The sequence below is a fragment of the Monodon monoceros genome, unplaced genomic scaffold (assembly GCF_005190385.1).
Source record: "Monodon monoceros isolate NGI ecotype Baffin Bay Population unplaced genomic scaffold, NGI_Narwhal_1 Super_Scaffold_20, whole genome shotgun sequence".
In the NCBI taxonomy this organism is placed as follows: Eukaryota; Metazoa; Chordata; class Mammalia; order Artiodactyla; family Monodontidae; genus Monodon; species Monodon monoceros.
The window spans coordinates 20,266,189-20,282,745 of record NW_021703777.1 but is presented as its reverse complement, the minus strand read 5'-3'; the positions used below and the strand labels follow the sequence as shown (position 1 = coordinate 20,282,745).

Below are 16,557 nucleotides of genomic sequence, written 5' to 3'. Positions count from 1 at the left end.
GCCGCGCTCAAGCCTGACCGCGGCGCCCGTCCCGGCCGCCCTCGCCCGTCCCCGGCTGCCCCCGGTCGCGATGCCCGCCCCCCGGGGCCCCGGTGGCCCGCGCCCCTGCTAGGCTGCGGCGGCATGGCCCGCGCGCCCGGCGCGACCTCTGCGGATTGCAACGGTGTGCGGCGGCGGGGCATGCCCAGGGCACCGGGCACGGCCTTCAATGGGCGAGGACACGGACACGCGGAAAATTAACCACAGCTTCCTGCGGGACCACAGCTATGTGACTGAAGGTAACGTACGTGTTGTCTGAGGCCCCCTCCGGCCGGCCGCGGCGTGGGGATGCCGTCGCACCGAATGCCCTCCGAAGGTTTGGACCGCGCGCTGTGTGTCGTGTCCCCCCACCCTACCCTACCCTACCCCGCCCCGGGTCCGGGAGGGAGGGAGCCTGAGGGCGCCGGCCTCCGCTGCCCAGCAGCCCGAGAGCGCAGCGCCCTCCTCCGCGCCGCCCTCCGGCAGGCAGCTTTCCGCCCCCAGGCCTGGTGGCATCCTGAATCGGCCCTGGCCCTCATTTTTAAAAAGGCCACCTCTGCGGCTAATCTGGTGAAGAAATACCGGGGAAATTTAGTGGCTTAGAATACTGGGTTTGCCCTGTCCAGAGCCCGCAGAATTTTCTAGGCTGCCCACTCCCTGGAGACGAAGTGGGACCCGGGGGTGGGGGTGGGGGTAATCCATTGCCAGATTCCCCTAGAGGCTCGCGGTCTTCGGCCCCTCCCTGTACCTCGAGAAGCAGGGCCCCTTAGTGGGTGGGAGAAGGTGTCTGGTTTGGGGTTCATCTTTTATTCCTGGCGAGTTGAACTAAGACAGGAACAGCTGGCCCTAAACTGTCAGAATTTCCCCCCAAAGTGGGACATGCCACCCCAAACAGGCCCTGCATTTGAAATCCCCTAAATTGGCCCTACAGCCCAAGCCCAACCGCCACTCCGAGGCTGGTGGGATCTAGAGGGTCAGCGGCCCTCTCTTATAAGCCTGTAACTTCCAAGGGTCCCTCTGCTCCACCTTGCCCAGGGAACGGTGGGGACAGCTGCCGGGCCGCAGCCGGGGGCCCGCGGAGTGGAGCCTCCATTGAGGATGGGGAGAGCTAGCCGCGGGGTGTCAGCATGCAGCGGTGGGGACACTTGTGCTGGAGACCTTCCCGGGTGAAGGGGCCGTCTGCATCTTCCCTGGGGGCTGCTGGACTGGCTGCAGAAGTGTTTGTGGGTTTTTAGCAAGAGGTCCCCTGATGGGTGCCTCGGTGGGAGGGGCCCTGGGCATTGCGTGCCGCGGGACTGGTGCGCGTGGGAGCCTGTGTCAGGAACCCGTGTGGGCTCGGAGCGGTGACTCGACTCCAGGGTGCTGTCCGCCGCGCTGATGCCTGGCTCCGCCGGAAATGAGGCCGAGGAGCCCGTAGCCCGAGCCCTGAGGAGGCCTGGGGAGCACTGGGCCAGCGCGGGGTCGGCTCCTGGGCGTCCTGACCCAGGGGAGCAGAGGCTGGGTGTGTAACCTGGGCGGACATATGCTGAAGAGTGGCGCTCCCCGCTCCCCGGAGGAGAAGTGCTGAGTCACGCTTTGCTGATGGGTGTGTGTGTAGGGAGAGGGAGCAGGGCTGCTCAGGCCGGGTGAGGGCTCTGCCCCAAGCTAGGGGTTTCGGGGTGGGGGGTGTCCCCAGGCAGCTGAAAGCGGTCTTTTGTCGCCTGCCTTGGAGAGGCTGAGGAAGGATCAGCGTGTTTCCTGGTGTTCTTTCTGCTGGCAGCCTGCTGAGAGGCAGAGGTAAAAAGGCTGCTGGGTTGCTGGCAGGTGCCCCAGTGGTCTGGCTGGGGCCAGGAGAGAGAGGGGATCTTGGCAGGTCATTGTGGTCTGGTTTTCTGGAGGAAGCCTCCGTTTTCCCATCTCTACATTGAGGATGATGGGACAGGGCACTGGGCGCGGTGATTTAAAGTATTTAAAAAGCACTGCCTGACTCATAGCGGACATTTGCAAACCCTAATTCCTTCTTTATTCTGTCTCCTGCTGTTTCTCGCACAAATTCAGCAGCTCTTAGAAGGGAGGAACAAGGGAGAAGTGCATAGTTATCAGAGTAAGAAGTGATGATTTTAATTCTTCATTCATAGAACGCATATTTACCGAGTACCTACTATGTTCTGGTCAGTTTTAGCCCTGGGGACTGGACACAGTCCCCACACTGTCCCGTGGGCAGCCTGGATCTCTTTTCCCCATCTGTGAAATGGGAGTGAATAATACCATTCTGCCTAGAGGTATTAAGGTTTCTGTGAGGGTCAGATAAGATGGTGGATGAAAGAGCCGCCCCGGAACTACAAATTGTGAACTGGCAGCCCAGGTATGTGGAGGACCCATTATGTGCTGAGGCCACATACCCCGCATCCCTATTTTATAGATGAAGAAACGGAGGCGTGGCCTTTGTCCATGTCCCAGATTGAATGCCAGAGTGTGGAAGGCACAGAGCTCAGGTCCTAGGGAACCTAGGACCAAGATCTGAAGTTCCCGCCCTTGAGAAAGCAATAACAATAATTATTAGAATTATATGAGATTTCTGGCCTCCCTGCATGAAAACAGACTTTCACACTGTTGCATCTTGCCTGCATTTTGTGCTCAGAGCACAGAGTAAGTTACAGATTTGGATGTCAGACAGACTCGTATTCGAATCCTTCTTCTGACTCTTCAGGTGCTGTGCAACCTCGGACAAATTACTAAATGTTTCTGGGCTTCACTTTCTCCCTTTAAAGGGAGGAGTAATAGTGACTCATCTTACAGGGCTGTTGGAATGATCAGTGGTTTTGCTAATTTAGGAAGCACCTGGTACAGTGTTTGGCCTGTTGGAAGCACTTAATAAATGGCATTGTTATCATTTAAAAGTATTGTTCCTGGAGGAGCTTCACAAGCAAATAATGGATGCTGGGAGTTTGTAAAAGAACCAGGTGTACAAATTCCTGTTCCACCTGGTCACTTGGTCACAAACACTCACAATACCCCAGTGGCTCTGATCTACTTCCTGTTCCTTAAGCAGGAAGTTTTTTCTTTCTCTTGGGGTATTTGCACTGGTTACGTCCACTACCTGGAACACCCACTTCCTGCTCTTCCTTCTCATCCTTTAGGTCTCAAGTTAAATGTCATCTTCACCAGTGCGAGTCTTGCTTGAGTTCCTCAAATTCTTCTTGTAAAATCTCAAATACCTCCGGGAGAGTTTAGGTTTTGTTAGTCATTCACACCTTAGTGTGAATTAGAGCAGCTTTTTCCCCTCTAACTCTTAGCTCAGCTCAGCTGATTGAGGGCTGTTGTGATCATAAGGCATGAGTGCATGTCACTGTGGGGCACAGAGAACTTGGCAAGGATGGGTGAGTGTTGGGGAGAACAATACAGTTGACAGTGGACAGTAGAAGGACCTGAGCCCTAGGGAAAGGGGCCCCAGGGATAGGAGAATGCCAAGGAGTCTCTGTTTAGGCTTTTCTCAAGAGCCAGATATGGCTCTTGGAAGGACTCTTCCTGGCTGTGATCTCTTGCTGCAGCCCCAGGGCTCAGCTTTAGGGTGGTTAAATAGACATTTTTAGGCTAGATTGAATCTACAAAATACATTCATCCTCCTTCATGCAGTAGCATTTACCAAGCACATCCTTTTCTGAGTCTGGCCCTGGGCAGGCAGTGATGGACCAGTGTACTCCCATCCCCCTTGCAGTGACTGGTCCCAGAATGGACGTGGGAGTCATTTCTGGAGGTTGAGTGGAGAGTAGAGTGAGCTGCAGGAAGCTGGTCCCTCTCTTGTGATGGAACACAGAAGCCTCCATTGCTGCTGGCGGCCGCCTTGAGACCATGGAGGGAGCCAGTATGAAGCCAACAACACCGTTGCTGGCAGAGCAGACAGTGAGTGAGAACTGGGGACGTTGGTGACATCTGTGACTCCTGGATTAACCAGGCCTGATGTCCACCCCACCTCTGGGCTTCCAGTTCCGTGAGCTGTTACATTTACTCATTGTTTCAAACTTTCAACCAAGTCTCCCGACTCGTACAGCCTTTACTGACTATCTGGAAAACAGAAAGACTGCCCTGTCACTCACGAACGAGATGCGAGGTACAGAAAACCAGGAGGGATGCTGATTTGTTTGCTTTTTGTTTTAGAAATCCTCTTTGATTTCTTTCACGCGCTCAAGTCCAAGCTGCAGAGTTCTGATTTCCCCTCCTCGTGTTTACAGCCAGATGAGGTATCCCAAGATCTGGTGTCAGGAGATCTGCATTCCTGGTGGGGTCTGGAGACCTGCCTTCCCAGTGGGGTCCGCTCTGGGTCTGTAATCTTGGGCAGGTTTCTCTGAGCCTTAGTTTCTTCTCCAGGTTGCTCCTTAGATCACTTGAAACAAGGGACGTGCAGTTATTTGATGCTGTAGCATCTTCTCTGTGGACTCCCCACCGTGCTTCATGAATGGAATATGTTCAGTGAACTCATGGCATTAAATGGCTTGGTGTGTGTGATTGTGCCCAGCCCAGGGCCTGGGGCACAGTCAGTACTTAATAAATATTGTCCATAAATAACTATGTCTATTCTTTAGGGGTTAGAGTTAGACTAGCCCTTAGAACTGTCATCAGACTGGCTAACCTAATTCCATCTCCACCCCCAGAGAAATTGTGCTGAGAGGGGAGTTATGTCTGGCAGGGACCTGAGCCAGCCCAGTAGGAGAGCGGAGAGCCAGCCTTTGATTTTTGAAATATTTGTTCCCTTTGCTTCCACTTAGGAGCACCCCTTCCATAAGTTTGCCTGGGTTTTCATGAGCTCATGTTGTCTCCACTTCAGGGAAGGAGGCTGCAGTGGGACACCGGTGGCTGTCCCCCATTAAGTCACATCACCTCTCTGAGCCTCAGCTTCCCTGCATTGCTTCCTGCCCTGGGTTGTCACAAGGTTCTGAGGAGTAAAGACCATGTGGACTCCAAAGGTCCACCTTTGGGAAGGGGTTATTGTTATCAGTTTCCCCAAACTGTCGAGGAAGCCAGACCTCACTTAAAGGTTGGTGCAGTAACCAAGTAGGGGTTTTCTCATTTTCTTGCTGCAAGATGGAGATCAAGTGCTAATAAAATGTTTCCGCATCATCTCCTGGTTTTTACTTGCTACAGTTTTGGGGTTTTATCCTTAAAGTCAGCAGAGCTAAGGGATGTTTCTCTAAGGTGTTTAGGTCTTGACACCTGAAGCGTGGCTGTATGAAATACTGGGGCTTAAAGGGGAGGATTACAGAGTAACAGTGCAGATGAAGGGGAAAGACCAGCCTCTAGATACATGTTGTTAGCCATTTGCCACAGCCCCTGCCCATCTCTTTTAAATGCCCATGTCTGTTTTTAATAAAAGCTTTAATCTCTCCATATAAACCATTTGGAAGGGTACTTTTAAGTGTGAGGTTATAAGAATTTTCCAGTGCTTTGCTGCAGAGCTGGTGTCCTGAGTGTGCAACCTGTGTAGGTCCCATATTCGGAAGGACCAAGAACCCTGCGCTCCGTTTAATTCTCTGCTGTCCCCATCTTGAAATTTTTAATAATTGTATCTTTGGACCCGTGTTTTGTAAGTGACATCTGATGGGACAATGGAGCACACCTGTGAACACAAGTGACACATGCAACAAGCGATTCCGCTGTTCCTTGTGTGGCTTCCGTAACATGCTTACCTTGTGTCACTTTAAGTGTCATGGAGCTCCCCAGCGTCCTGGGGCCACCAGAATTCTGTGCATAGGCACTGATCAGCATGTCTGTGGTTGCGTAAACAGGGGCACTGACAGCTCGAGAGGCCACGCTTTACTTTTGAATCAGAACTTGTTTTGAATGCAGAAAGGAGGCAATGACATTCTAAGAAGCATAAGGACCAAGGAACCCTATCATATCCTTTGTTACTCGTGTGACATCCTTGGGCTAGCTAATCAACGCTTCTGAAAATGGCGGCACCAAAAGAAAGGGAAAGATGGACAACCATAGTTCCTGTTCCCTTCAACCGTCATTCATCGAGGGTGGAGGTGTGTGCCTAGAACGTGCAAGCGTCAAAAGGTGAAATAAAACGTGCAGTGTTCCCACTGCTCTGGTAAGAACAAGCTACGTATGCCTGTAGGAGCTACCAGATACGAATTGTGTAATTCAGGGATTCTGCATTCGAGTTCAGTGATCTTCTGTTTGCATTTAAAGCTGGAATTACACAACAGAATGAGCGATACAATTCATGCTAATAATTTAAATTTTTTTTCAATTGTCATTAAATAGCAAATAACTAAGACAAGCCATGGGAAAAAACTGAGGAAGCTTTATATTTTTGTACCTTTAATGATACTTTTCCCTGCTTTTTATCCTCTGCATTTTCACTTTGCTCCGGGCTCCGCAAATGCTATAGTTGGCCCTATTTTGCAGTAGGGAGGAGGCTGGAATTCCTGGGATGGTGGAATCCTTGGCCCCGCCTCTCACCCCCTTGGCTTTTGTGATTGGTGGAACTGGTGAGAACCTGTCACTCATTGGACAATTTTTCTCTGTTGGGCGGGGCTGTAGTATTGAAAGTCTCTGCTTCACCTCTACCCGTGGGGCCCCAAGAAGAAGCCTATGTTTCCCTCATTTCAGAGTCCAGCCTTTAGACCTATCTCTCCCCACAGGCCCAAGAGGAGCGGCAGTGGAGTAGGGTTCCCTAGCTCATTCCCCGCCGCGAGTTTACCATCAAGGAAGAAGAATTTTTTTGATTTCCTTCTTGTCCATCTTCCCTGTGTGTTCTCAAGTCCTAGCAGGGAAGGGGTGTGTAACTGGTTACCTCGGCCCCGCCCCCAAATTCCACCATTTTATTGGCTGCACACTCTTCCTGTGATAGATGTCATAGTTCAACTCTTCACGCCCGATTGATGGATAACTAGGTTGTTTATTTTCTTTTATAGCTAACACTGAGGGAAGGAATGCTATGTGTGTAGGAAGACACCCTATTCCCATCCCTCCCCCCAAATCTGGAATAATTTTCTTCAGAGAGAGTCCCGCACATGCAATTTTACCTAAAAATCATGAACGTGTTTAACGTTCTTGACACACGTTGACAAATTTTACCTCATGCTGATCAGCATTAGGTATTCTAATTGGTTTGACCTTTGCCAATATCACAGATGAAAAATATTTGTTTAAATTCATGTCTGAATACCAATGAGGTTGAACATTTTTCCCCTTTTGTTCAACGGACATTTACTGATCCCCCTTAAATGCCAGGGGGAGGTTAGATGCCAGACGTACAACATTGAAGGACAAGGTCATTCATTCATTCGTTCACTCAACAAACATTTCTGGAGCACCCACTACGTGCTAGGCAGAAAAGAAGCCCATGTCTCTGGGCAGGGAGAGTGAAGTGGGGGTGAGAGGAAGGAGGGAAGAGAGCTGAGGCCAGAGCCCCACGGTTCACCAACATCTAAGGCACAGAGAACGAGAATTCTTGGTGGCCACCCAGGTGGCAGATAAAACAGGAAGGCTCTGGAGTCACAGAACGAAGAGAATCCTGGAAGGGAAGGGAGAGAGAGGGGGCTGGCAGGAAGAAAGCTGGATCACCCAGCCTTAAATGCTGCCAAGCAGCCAGGACAGCGTTGGGAAGCATCTCTCAGGTGCCCACACCCACCCAGCACCTGGTTCCCTTGCATTCTATTTGGTGATGCCATCTCTCCATGAGCCTTTATAGTCTGCACCCCTAGTTCTCCCCGTTGGCACGCAGAATAGGTTGCTCTCCAGGATGTCTCCTCACGCACCTGACACCCCCGCCCCAGTCTTCCTGACCTGGGACAAATGCTCCAGGCCCCAGAAGGCACCATTTCTAGAGCTCCACGCTCCTGGTTTCATTTCGTGGACACAGGCCAGGCTGTGTCTTTGAAACATGGGCTCATCTCTCCCAGGATCTTGGATGCCAGTGAGAGAGTGGGCTGCCTCAGGATGGAGTCTGGAGTTGCTGAAGCAATCTGCCAGCCCCACAGCACCCTGGGGTGTCCTGTTAATTAACCTTGGTCTCCTCACCAGTCAGCCCTTGTGCAAAATTACTCACCTGGTCTTCAGCATTAAATAATTATGAAACGAACATAATAGCCATTATTATGATTGACCATTTACTGATGCCAGATGTGATACTGAGTGCCTCATATTATTGGATCCTCACAAACCCCGGTGTGTGTGTGCACGTGTGTGTGTTTTACCCCATTTTACAACGGAGAAAACTGAGGCTTGGACACTTGCCCAGGGTCACATGGTTTGTAAGGGGCAGAGCTGGGGTTTGAATGCCGGCCATCTGCCTGCAAACCTCCTAACCTCCACATTGCCTGGTTGTTGGACCAACAGGGAAGGGACAGGTGGCCCATTCAGTTCTGGCTCTGCACCCAGCTTCAGAGGGTCTCACAATTTGAACCCAGGACTGCCTGGCACGGTGCTAACGCTGGACATGTAGCAGCATGGCATCTCTCCTAGCCACACGTGGTGAAGGTAATCCACGTGGGTCAGTGGAAGAAGGGATCCCCTCCACTGCCTCAGTGGGGGGATGATCACAGTTCTATAGAGGACGGGTGCTTTGGCACTAAGGGGAGTGGCATTCACAGGGTCGGGAGTGATGGAGTGCTGAGACACAGGTTTCTAGTGCATTCCAGGCAGAAAGAACAGCATGTGCAGAGTTACACGTGCTTGTCCCTTGACAGCATCTAGGCTCCTCTACCTGAGCCCAGGTTGTAGTTGCCAGCCTGCCTGGGGACCAGGGCCCACCTGGGGCCTCTGTGCTGCCCAGGATGGCATTGCCTCCTTGCACAGTGGCATCCATTGTCCTCCAGAACCCTGGGCTGAATGGCACATTGAGGCAGAACAAAGGCTGCTCAGAGGTTCCGGCTGCCCCAAGCAGGGATGGGATCTCCAACTGCAGACCAGGGCCTCCTCTGAACCAGCCTGGCCTCCTGCATCCTCCCGCCCCCACGCCCTGCAGAGGTTGCAGCCCTGACCCCCGGGGCTGCCAGCCCTGCGCTCTGCTCCTGGGCATGGCTGTGAGCCTTTGGCAGGTTCTCCAGCCTCTGAACCAGTCGACTCATCCCTAAAGGAGAGGGAGAACTACTAGCCACGTGGGCTTTTTGTATTAAGGGCAATAATGTGCGCATTGCACTTACACCTCAATAAAAGGGAGCTACTTGTGTTGTCATTATCAGCTTTTGAATTTCCTTTTATAATTTCAGTAACGTTTTAATGAAAACTTTCAAACATGTACAAAAGTAGAGAAAATCGTATGTTGAATTGTTCCTCATCCATCCCCTCGCTTTTCAGCTGCTCTCAAGATTTTGCTGTACTTTCTTCATTTACTTTCCCATCCTTTTGGCTTAAGAATATTTAAGTAAATTCAAGACTCCTGTCATTTCACCCCTGCGTCAGCAGGCATCTCTGAAAGTACCACTATCTCACCAAACAAAATGAGTACGAATTTCTTTCAATCTAAATTCTGGTCCATCTTAGCAAGTCAACTATACTTCAGTAAAAAATAAACAAACAGGTTGATTGATTCTGGTTCACCTTAGCAATGTCTCCAGTTATCTCAAAAATGTCTTTTTAAAGTTGCTTGGTTTGACCCAGGATCTAAAGTCCTGCATCTGCATTTGCTTGTTCTGTCTCTTAAATCTTTTCTGATGGAGATCAGTCCTCCATCCTGACTTGATAAAGACATTCGTTACTGTTTCGTAAGGATTACAGTTTCATCCCCACAGTCTGTAATCCCTTTCTGAGTCCCAGTTGCCTGACGGGACCGGATGCTGACAGGTGTTTGCCTGGATCCTGGGAATCCCCTGGGCGCGCCCCTCTCTTTTAAGGACCCCTCCTCACCACTGATCAGCCGAGAGATCCTGGGCAGGTTGTTCAGCAGTGTACACCATCTCCACCAAGAGCTACCCAAATTGCAGACTCAGGAGCAAAAGGTTTCTGTTTGAAGACGTTGAGTTATAAGGTTATTTGTTACACAGCGATAGGTAACTGGAATAGTCATAGATCCCCGAAATTGAATTCCCAGTACTGTCCGGCTCCTTCTGAGGCCCCTTGTCCAGCTGCTGTGCTCTCTCCTAGATTCTGTGGCTCCCTCAGGACCTTCCAGTAACTTCCTTCTTGCTTATGTTAGCCTGAGTCAATTTCTGTTCCTTATAACTTAAAGAACCTTAATTCCCAGTCCCAGCCAGGAGGGGTGACTCAGCTCAGATCATAAGACAGGACTGGAACCTGGCCTTTCTGAAACATTGGACCCGGAGTCCTGCCTCATGAAACATCAGCGGATATATATCTTGGACATGCCTGTTTCCTCTGTACACAGCTCAGCACCTGGTACCCACCTGGTGCCCACTAGGTGCTGGATAAATGTGTGTTTGAATGACTGAGTGAACAAATGGCCTGTCTTCAAATCTGACCCCGGAATAGTCCAATTGTTTTCCCAAATGCCACACCTCCACCCGGCGATCTTCACTTTGCACAGTTCCAATGTGTACGGATTTTCAGTCACCACAGTTTTGTTCAGTAATGCCAGTCCCCCAATCACATAGCCCAGATTCCAGCTACCACAGAATGGTAACTGTGAGTAATTGCATAAAGTAGAAACTTCGCCACTTGCTCTCTAGCCCACAAATCACTAAGTAAATAACAGATGAGTATTGTGATCTGAGACCAAGTCACTTCTTTCAGTGTCTGTCTCTGGTTGGTCCTTGTGTATCTGTTGGTTCACACATAGACAGCAAAGCATGTGGTGATGTTGCCTCCTTGTTTCCTGGTGATAAACCCACATGACATTTTACAAAAATGGATAGTCAAAAGAGGAAATTTGGCCCACAAAGATGATGCTCAGCAAAAAAGAAATAAAAGGAAGAAGAAAAGTAATAATGCTGGCAGAGAAATTTGGATTGGATGTAAATGGAGTTATAGAGGAAACTGCTGATCCTGGGAATGTTGAAGCTGTGACCATTCGAGATTCTTATATGCAGCCAGCGGAACTAAGTAACTAAGTCAAGGTGAACTTATTGACATAAATGAGAGAAGTGCCTGTGACAGAAAAAATGAAGATGTCCCAGGGGAGGTGACACTGGCAGCACACTTCATGTTAAAGGAACTCTTGAAGCTATTCCACAGTGTTGAACGTGCAGAGGATAGAATCTTGGAAGCGGATCTGAACTTAGAAAGGCAGTTCTTCAAGGCATAGAAAAGATGTTTGCCCAGCATCGCAAGTTATCCAACAAGCAGAGGAAGCCAGCACTGTTGAAACTAGTCTGGATACATTTTTTACAAAGAAATAAAACACTTGAATTCTCAGTGTTTCTAAGGTTTTACATGAATGTGTACTAAATAAAATATTAGTTTTACTCTTTTTTTATTACCCTCTACATTTATAACCATCAGTAAGAGAGTTTTTCATGTCTTTAAAAAGTTTTTTTTTAAGATCGTGGAACTTTTGTAATTTCCACATTGATTATTAAGATCACTTTGAGTGTTTCAGCTTGCACGGTCATTTTTGGGGTTCCACACAGTTGTGCAAAGTGAGGTCTCCCTGAACTCATGCCAAATGGGCAGTGTCTATCCTGTGTGGCCCTTCCACATGTCAAGGGCATGGTGATGTTGAACCATGGCTGGAGGATTGGAGTTCGTATCCTCCTTATTGAAATCAGCAGCTCAAGACAATTAGATAACTCAGATTCCTCACTGCAAAAATGGTTAGGCAGCCAGTAGATCACTGGGAGAGAGGCACTTCCGTCCACTGTTTTCACTGTGCAGATCGCTAGCCAGCCTGTCTGCTTCGGGAACAATCCATCATGGAATGAACTGGCTGAAGGAGTCAAGGGCTGAGCGATAGTGGTTCCTATACCAGCTTTCAATGTGAAAGGTGATTAAAAAAAAAGAAAAAAACCTGAATATTTTCCCCAAGGAGAGGTAAGGCTCTTTATTGAAGCTGTGAAAATATAATCCATCATCATAAGGTGTCCCATATTGTCATACTCTGGGAGCTAAGGTGCATGTATGTGAAGATGCTCCTTGCAAGACTTTAATTTTATTTTATCTCATTGCAGAAACGTTTGAAAATGCAGAAAGTAGAATAAAGAGGGGGAAAAAATAACATCCTTGACTCCATTGCCCCAGAAACATTGTTCCCATTTTGTTATATTTCTTTCTTACTGCCCCCCTGTAGATTGTAATATAAATACAGTTGTTTCTTTTAAAATATTTAACGTGCTGAAACATTCCCCTCTATTATCACAGACTCTGAGTAAACAGTTTTTAATGGCTGCATAATAGTCCATCATGTAGATTTAATTACTTATTCAGTAGCTATGTAGGCTTCATCCGCCAGCCTGGGGTTTGTTGCCTACAATGGGTATGTGGGTGGGGAAAGAGGATACAGGAAAGAGCAGGAATAAGGCACAGCCCATCCCTTGAGAACCTCTGGAGCCAAGGAGACATGAACAGGTGATCATAATACAGTGTGATGGGAGATGGGATGCAGTGGGGTCCTGTCGCAGCCTGGGAGCAGATGGGCGGAGAGGCTGAGTCCAGAGCAGAGGAGCGGCTTGTCCAGCAGGGTAGTAGCACGCAGGGGAGAAGGCATCCCAGGCAGTAGGGGTGTTATGGACAGAAGCTCGCAGGTGAGAAACAGTGTGGCTCTAGGGTTGCCGGAGCATTAACTTGTGGGTCTTGGAGCTCCTGGGCAGTCGTGGCGGATGAACAGACAAAGGGGCCTTGGTAATCTGTCCAGGCAGAGAAGAAAGAGGGAACCGAGAGTGACCAGAGGTCTCTGGGAAGATTAGAGAGTGAAGTGGGGGAGTGAGGGTCAGAGGGGGACGAGAGCACTTCCAGGAGAGGCGAGAAAGCCCCAGTGAGGCGCCCAGAGCCGGCAGTGGAAAGGGATTGAGGTGAAGGCGGTGGGAAGGAGGGTTGTCGAGGCAGGGCTGGGGCAGCATGCATGGTGGAGAAAGGAGGGTTGAGCCTCCTCTCCTCGTCTCTGGTCGATACCAGCGTGTTCCCAAGGCTGGTAGGTGTGGATGACAGTGTGTAGAGGGTGGAGAGACCTCCCACTCTCGGACACTCATAGCCCAACTTTGGGTGTTTTTTTTGTTTGTTTGTTTGTTTTGCGGTACGCGGGCCTCTCACTGTTGTGGCCTCTCCGGTTGCGGAGCACAGGCTCCGGACGCGCAGGCTCAGCGGCCATGGCTCACGAGCCCAGCCGCTCCACGGCACGTGGGATCTTCCCGGACCGGGGCACGAACCTGTGTCCCCTGCATCGGCAGGTGGACTCTCAACCACGGCGCCACCAGGGAAGCCCCCAAGTTTGGGTGTTTTAAATTAAGATATGTTGAGCATCCTTGAGAATGTACATTTTTTCTGTATTTCAGGTTATTCCTATCTCTGACTATATGGGAATGCAATTTCTTCATGAAAACGTAGGAGTGTTTTTAAAGGGCTTAAATAAGGATTTGAATATCATGTCTACTAAACTAAAAATAAAATGTATCAAAATTTTTCATGTGGTGATCTTTAAAAGAGTCCACATGTATAATGCAGCTCTGGAGTAATCTGTAGATTATAGCAAACCCCTCAGTCTGTCTCTCTTGCTTTAAAAAAAAAAAAAAGGATCAGTTTCAGCTCCAGTACATCGTGACTTATGGCTGTGATCATTGTCTCTTGATGTGTGTCTGATGGGTGATAGGGCTTTGACTGCACAGGAGAGGAATTGTGCTGTGACCCTTTTCTAGCGTGTACAGGTATCTCGTCTTCATGGTAGAATAGTAATGGTGACGGCCATGACGAGGGAAGCTGCCATTTCTTGACTGCAACGATATCATGAGACACATGTTTTTGATCTCATCGGAACTTTATACCCACTATGGGAGGTGGTGGGAATGACCCCCTTTTATATCCCAGGAAACGGAGCCCCAGAGAGGTCAGGTCACACACCTAAAGTCACACGGTGGTGTCATGGTTACTACAACTACGCAACAAATCGTTCTAAATCTTAGTGGTTTAAGACAACAGCGTTTTTATTATGTGCCCTGGATTCTGTAAGTCAGGTATTTGGGCAGATCTGTCCTACATGGCAACTGCTGCATCTTCCTTCTAGGCTGCTGGGCAGGCTGCTCTGGGGGCGCGAGGGTCCAAGACGGTTTCGCTCACGTGTTCCGTGTGTGGTGGGGCTGGTTCCCTGGGGACCATAGACGTGGCCTCTCCAGCATGGCGGTCTCAGGGCACTGGTTTGCCAGATCAGGTGTCCCAGGATCCAGGTGCGAGACCCGACTTGCTGACCTCCTCGGAGTCTCCCATCACCAGTTGTGTGACTTTAATTCAGTCAAGTCACAGGCTGGCCCGGGGTGGAGGGGAGTTAGATTCTGCCTTTGGATTCGGGACAGGCCAGGTCACACTGTGGAGAACAGATGGGATGGGAGACAGTGCTGGGACCCGCTTTGAGAAGCAGTCTGCTGCAGACAGCCAGCTGAGCCAAAATCCGTACTGGGATGTGTCTGACCTTGAAGGTGCTGCACCTCCCTTGTCTCCCTGACCAGTAACAGGATGCAGAGGCCTTGTCCTCCAGACCATTTCTCTGTCCAAAAATATGAAAAGCATCCCATGCTTTTGCCTATTAAAATACAGAATTTGTGACAATGTAGATCAACCTTGAGGTCATTATGCTAAGTGAAGTCATACCGTATGATCTCACTTATATATGGAATCTAAAAAAAGCCAAACTCAGAGAAACAGGGACTAGAATGGTGGTTGCCAGGGGCTGGGAGTGGAGGAAATGGGGAGATGTTGGTCAAAGGGTCCAGTTATAAGATGGATAAGCTCTGGGGATCTAATGTATAATCTATACATTATATAATCTATAATCTATAGTATAATCTATAGCATGGTGACTATAGTTAATAATACTATATTATATATTTGAAAGTTGCTAAGAAAGTAGATCTTAAATATTCTTACCACAAAAAGAAATGGTAATAATGTGCTGGGATGGTGATTCAGCTAACAACATGGTGGTAATCATTTTGTAACATGTAAGTATATTAAATCCACACATTGTATACCTTAAACTTATTCAGTGTTATTTGTAAATTACATCTCGATAAAGTTGGAAAAAATAAATACAGAAAACAAGAGGTGAGTAAAAGCTTTTTCTAGGAGGTAGAGTAGATTCCCACAGACCCGCCTCCCTGTGTGCATCAGGCTGAAGTTATTGATAGAAATGGGGGTCACGGGGCTTCCCTGGTGGCGCAGTGGTTGAGAGTCCGCCTGCCGATGCAGGGGACACGGGTTCATGCCCCGGTCCGGGAAGATCCCACATGCCGCGGAGCGGCTAGGCCCGTGAGCCATGGCCGCTGAGCCTGCGCGTCCGGAGCCTGTGCTCCGCAACAGGAGAGGCCACAGCAGTGAGAGGCCCGCGTAACGCAAAAAAAAAAAAAAAGAAGATGGCTTGTTCTGCGGGAGGGAGAGGCGGGGAGGAGGGACCCCACCGTGCACCAGCCGCAGCCCCGTCACACACGGTGTCCTCCTGAGTGGACAGCTTCCCAAAGACCCTCCTCTGCCCCAGCCAGGGGACACGGTGGGGACAGATCCACCACCCACCCCTGCTAACCATTGCATCTTCTTGTTGTGCCTCATCTCACTGAACTGTGAAGAGCCCTAGAGGAGGGGGTGGTTCTGTCCATTTTACAGATGAGGGAACTGAGGGTCCCAGAAGTTAAGACTTCCCTCAGCCAGGAGGCGGCAGAGCTGGGGTACACTGGGGCTGGTTCCCGATACCGCAGGCACTCCGATGCCTTCGAACTCCACTCCTTCCCTTTGGGGGCCCCTCCCCCCTGTGCTTTGTCCCTGGTGCGTGTACCTCTGTAGAGCGGACGGGCACCAAGGGACTCAGGTACCCACTGCCCATGCACAGTTGACCTGCCTTGGCCCCCCTCCTGCCTCCATATCTTCAGCTCTAAATCGGGGCCAGAGGACTCTTGGGGTCTCCTCAAGGGTGGTCTGAGATTACATGTGCACCTGATACTCAGAAAGGTCCCATCAGATGTTTGTCTTTCTGCTGAGCAGTGGAACCAGAGGAGGGAGCCACACCCAACACATCCACGCCTATCAGCATCCCAGGAAAGGGTGCTCCAGGGTGGCTCCAAAGGCCTTGACCCTTGACTCTGACCCACCAGAACCCCAGTCCTACCTTTTAACCAAGCGAGGGTGACCTGCAGCGTGGCCGTGAGGAGCTGGAGCCGGGCATGGGGGGGCAACCCATACAGGCGGTGGGTGGCAAGCCTGCCAGGGTGGCAGCCTGGCCACCTGAGCCTCTCAGTCTCCTGCAGCCCTGTGGTGGTCTGAGAGGGTCCTGATCTGTGCTGGGCCAGAGGGTGAATTGGACCTCCAGGAGAGCTTTGGGCCAGGACATCCACAGGACAGCAGGACCCCAAGGACCCACATGGCTTTATGCCAAGGACTCAGTTGATAACTTTGCTTCCAAATGCTTTGGAGCATTTGTTGGAGCTGGGAGCCCCTGTGGTCCACCCTGTGAACCCCAGGCAT

General features: G+C 50.1%; 1 protein-coding gene across 2 annotated transcripts in view; it reads left to right on the top strand.

Annotated features, from left to right (window-relative positions):
* Positions 1-2: 2 nt before the first annotated feature.
* PPP2R2C (protein phosphatase 2 regulatory subunit Bgamma) overlaps positions 3-16,557 on the top strand; it is a 134,863-nt gene continuing 118,308 nt past the window's right edge. Inside the window, exon 1 of one of the 2 annotated variants that reach the window (XM_029234541.1) lies at positions 3-278. In XM_029234541.1, coding sequence (XP_029090374.1) covers positions 209-278 — 70 coding nt within the window. In that variant the 5' untranslated portion in view covers positions 3-208. Of the gene's footprint in view, positions 356-16,557 lie in introns of both variants that reach the window. The other variant, XM_029234542.1, reaches the window with a different exon arrangement.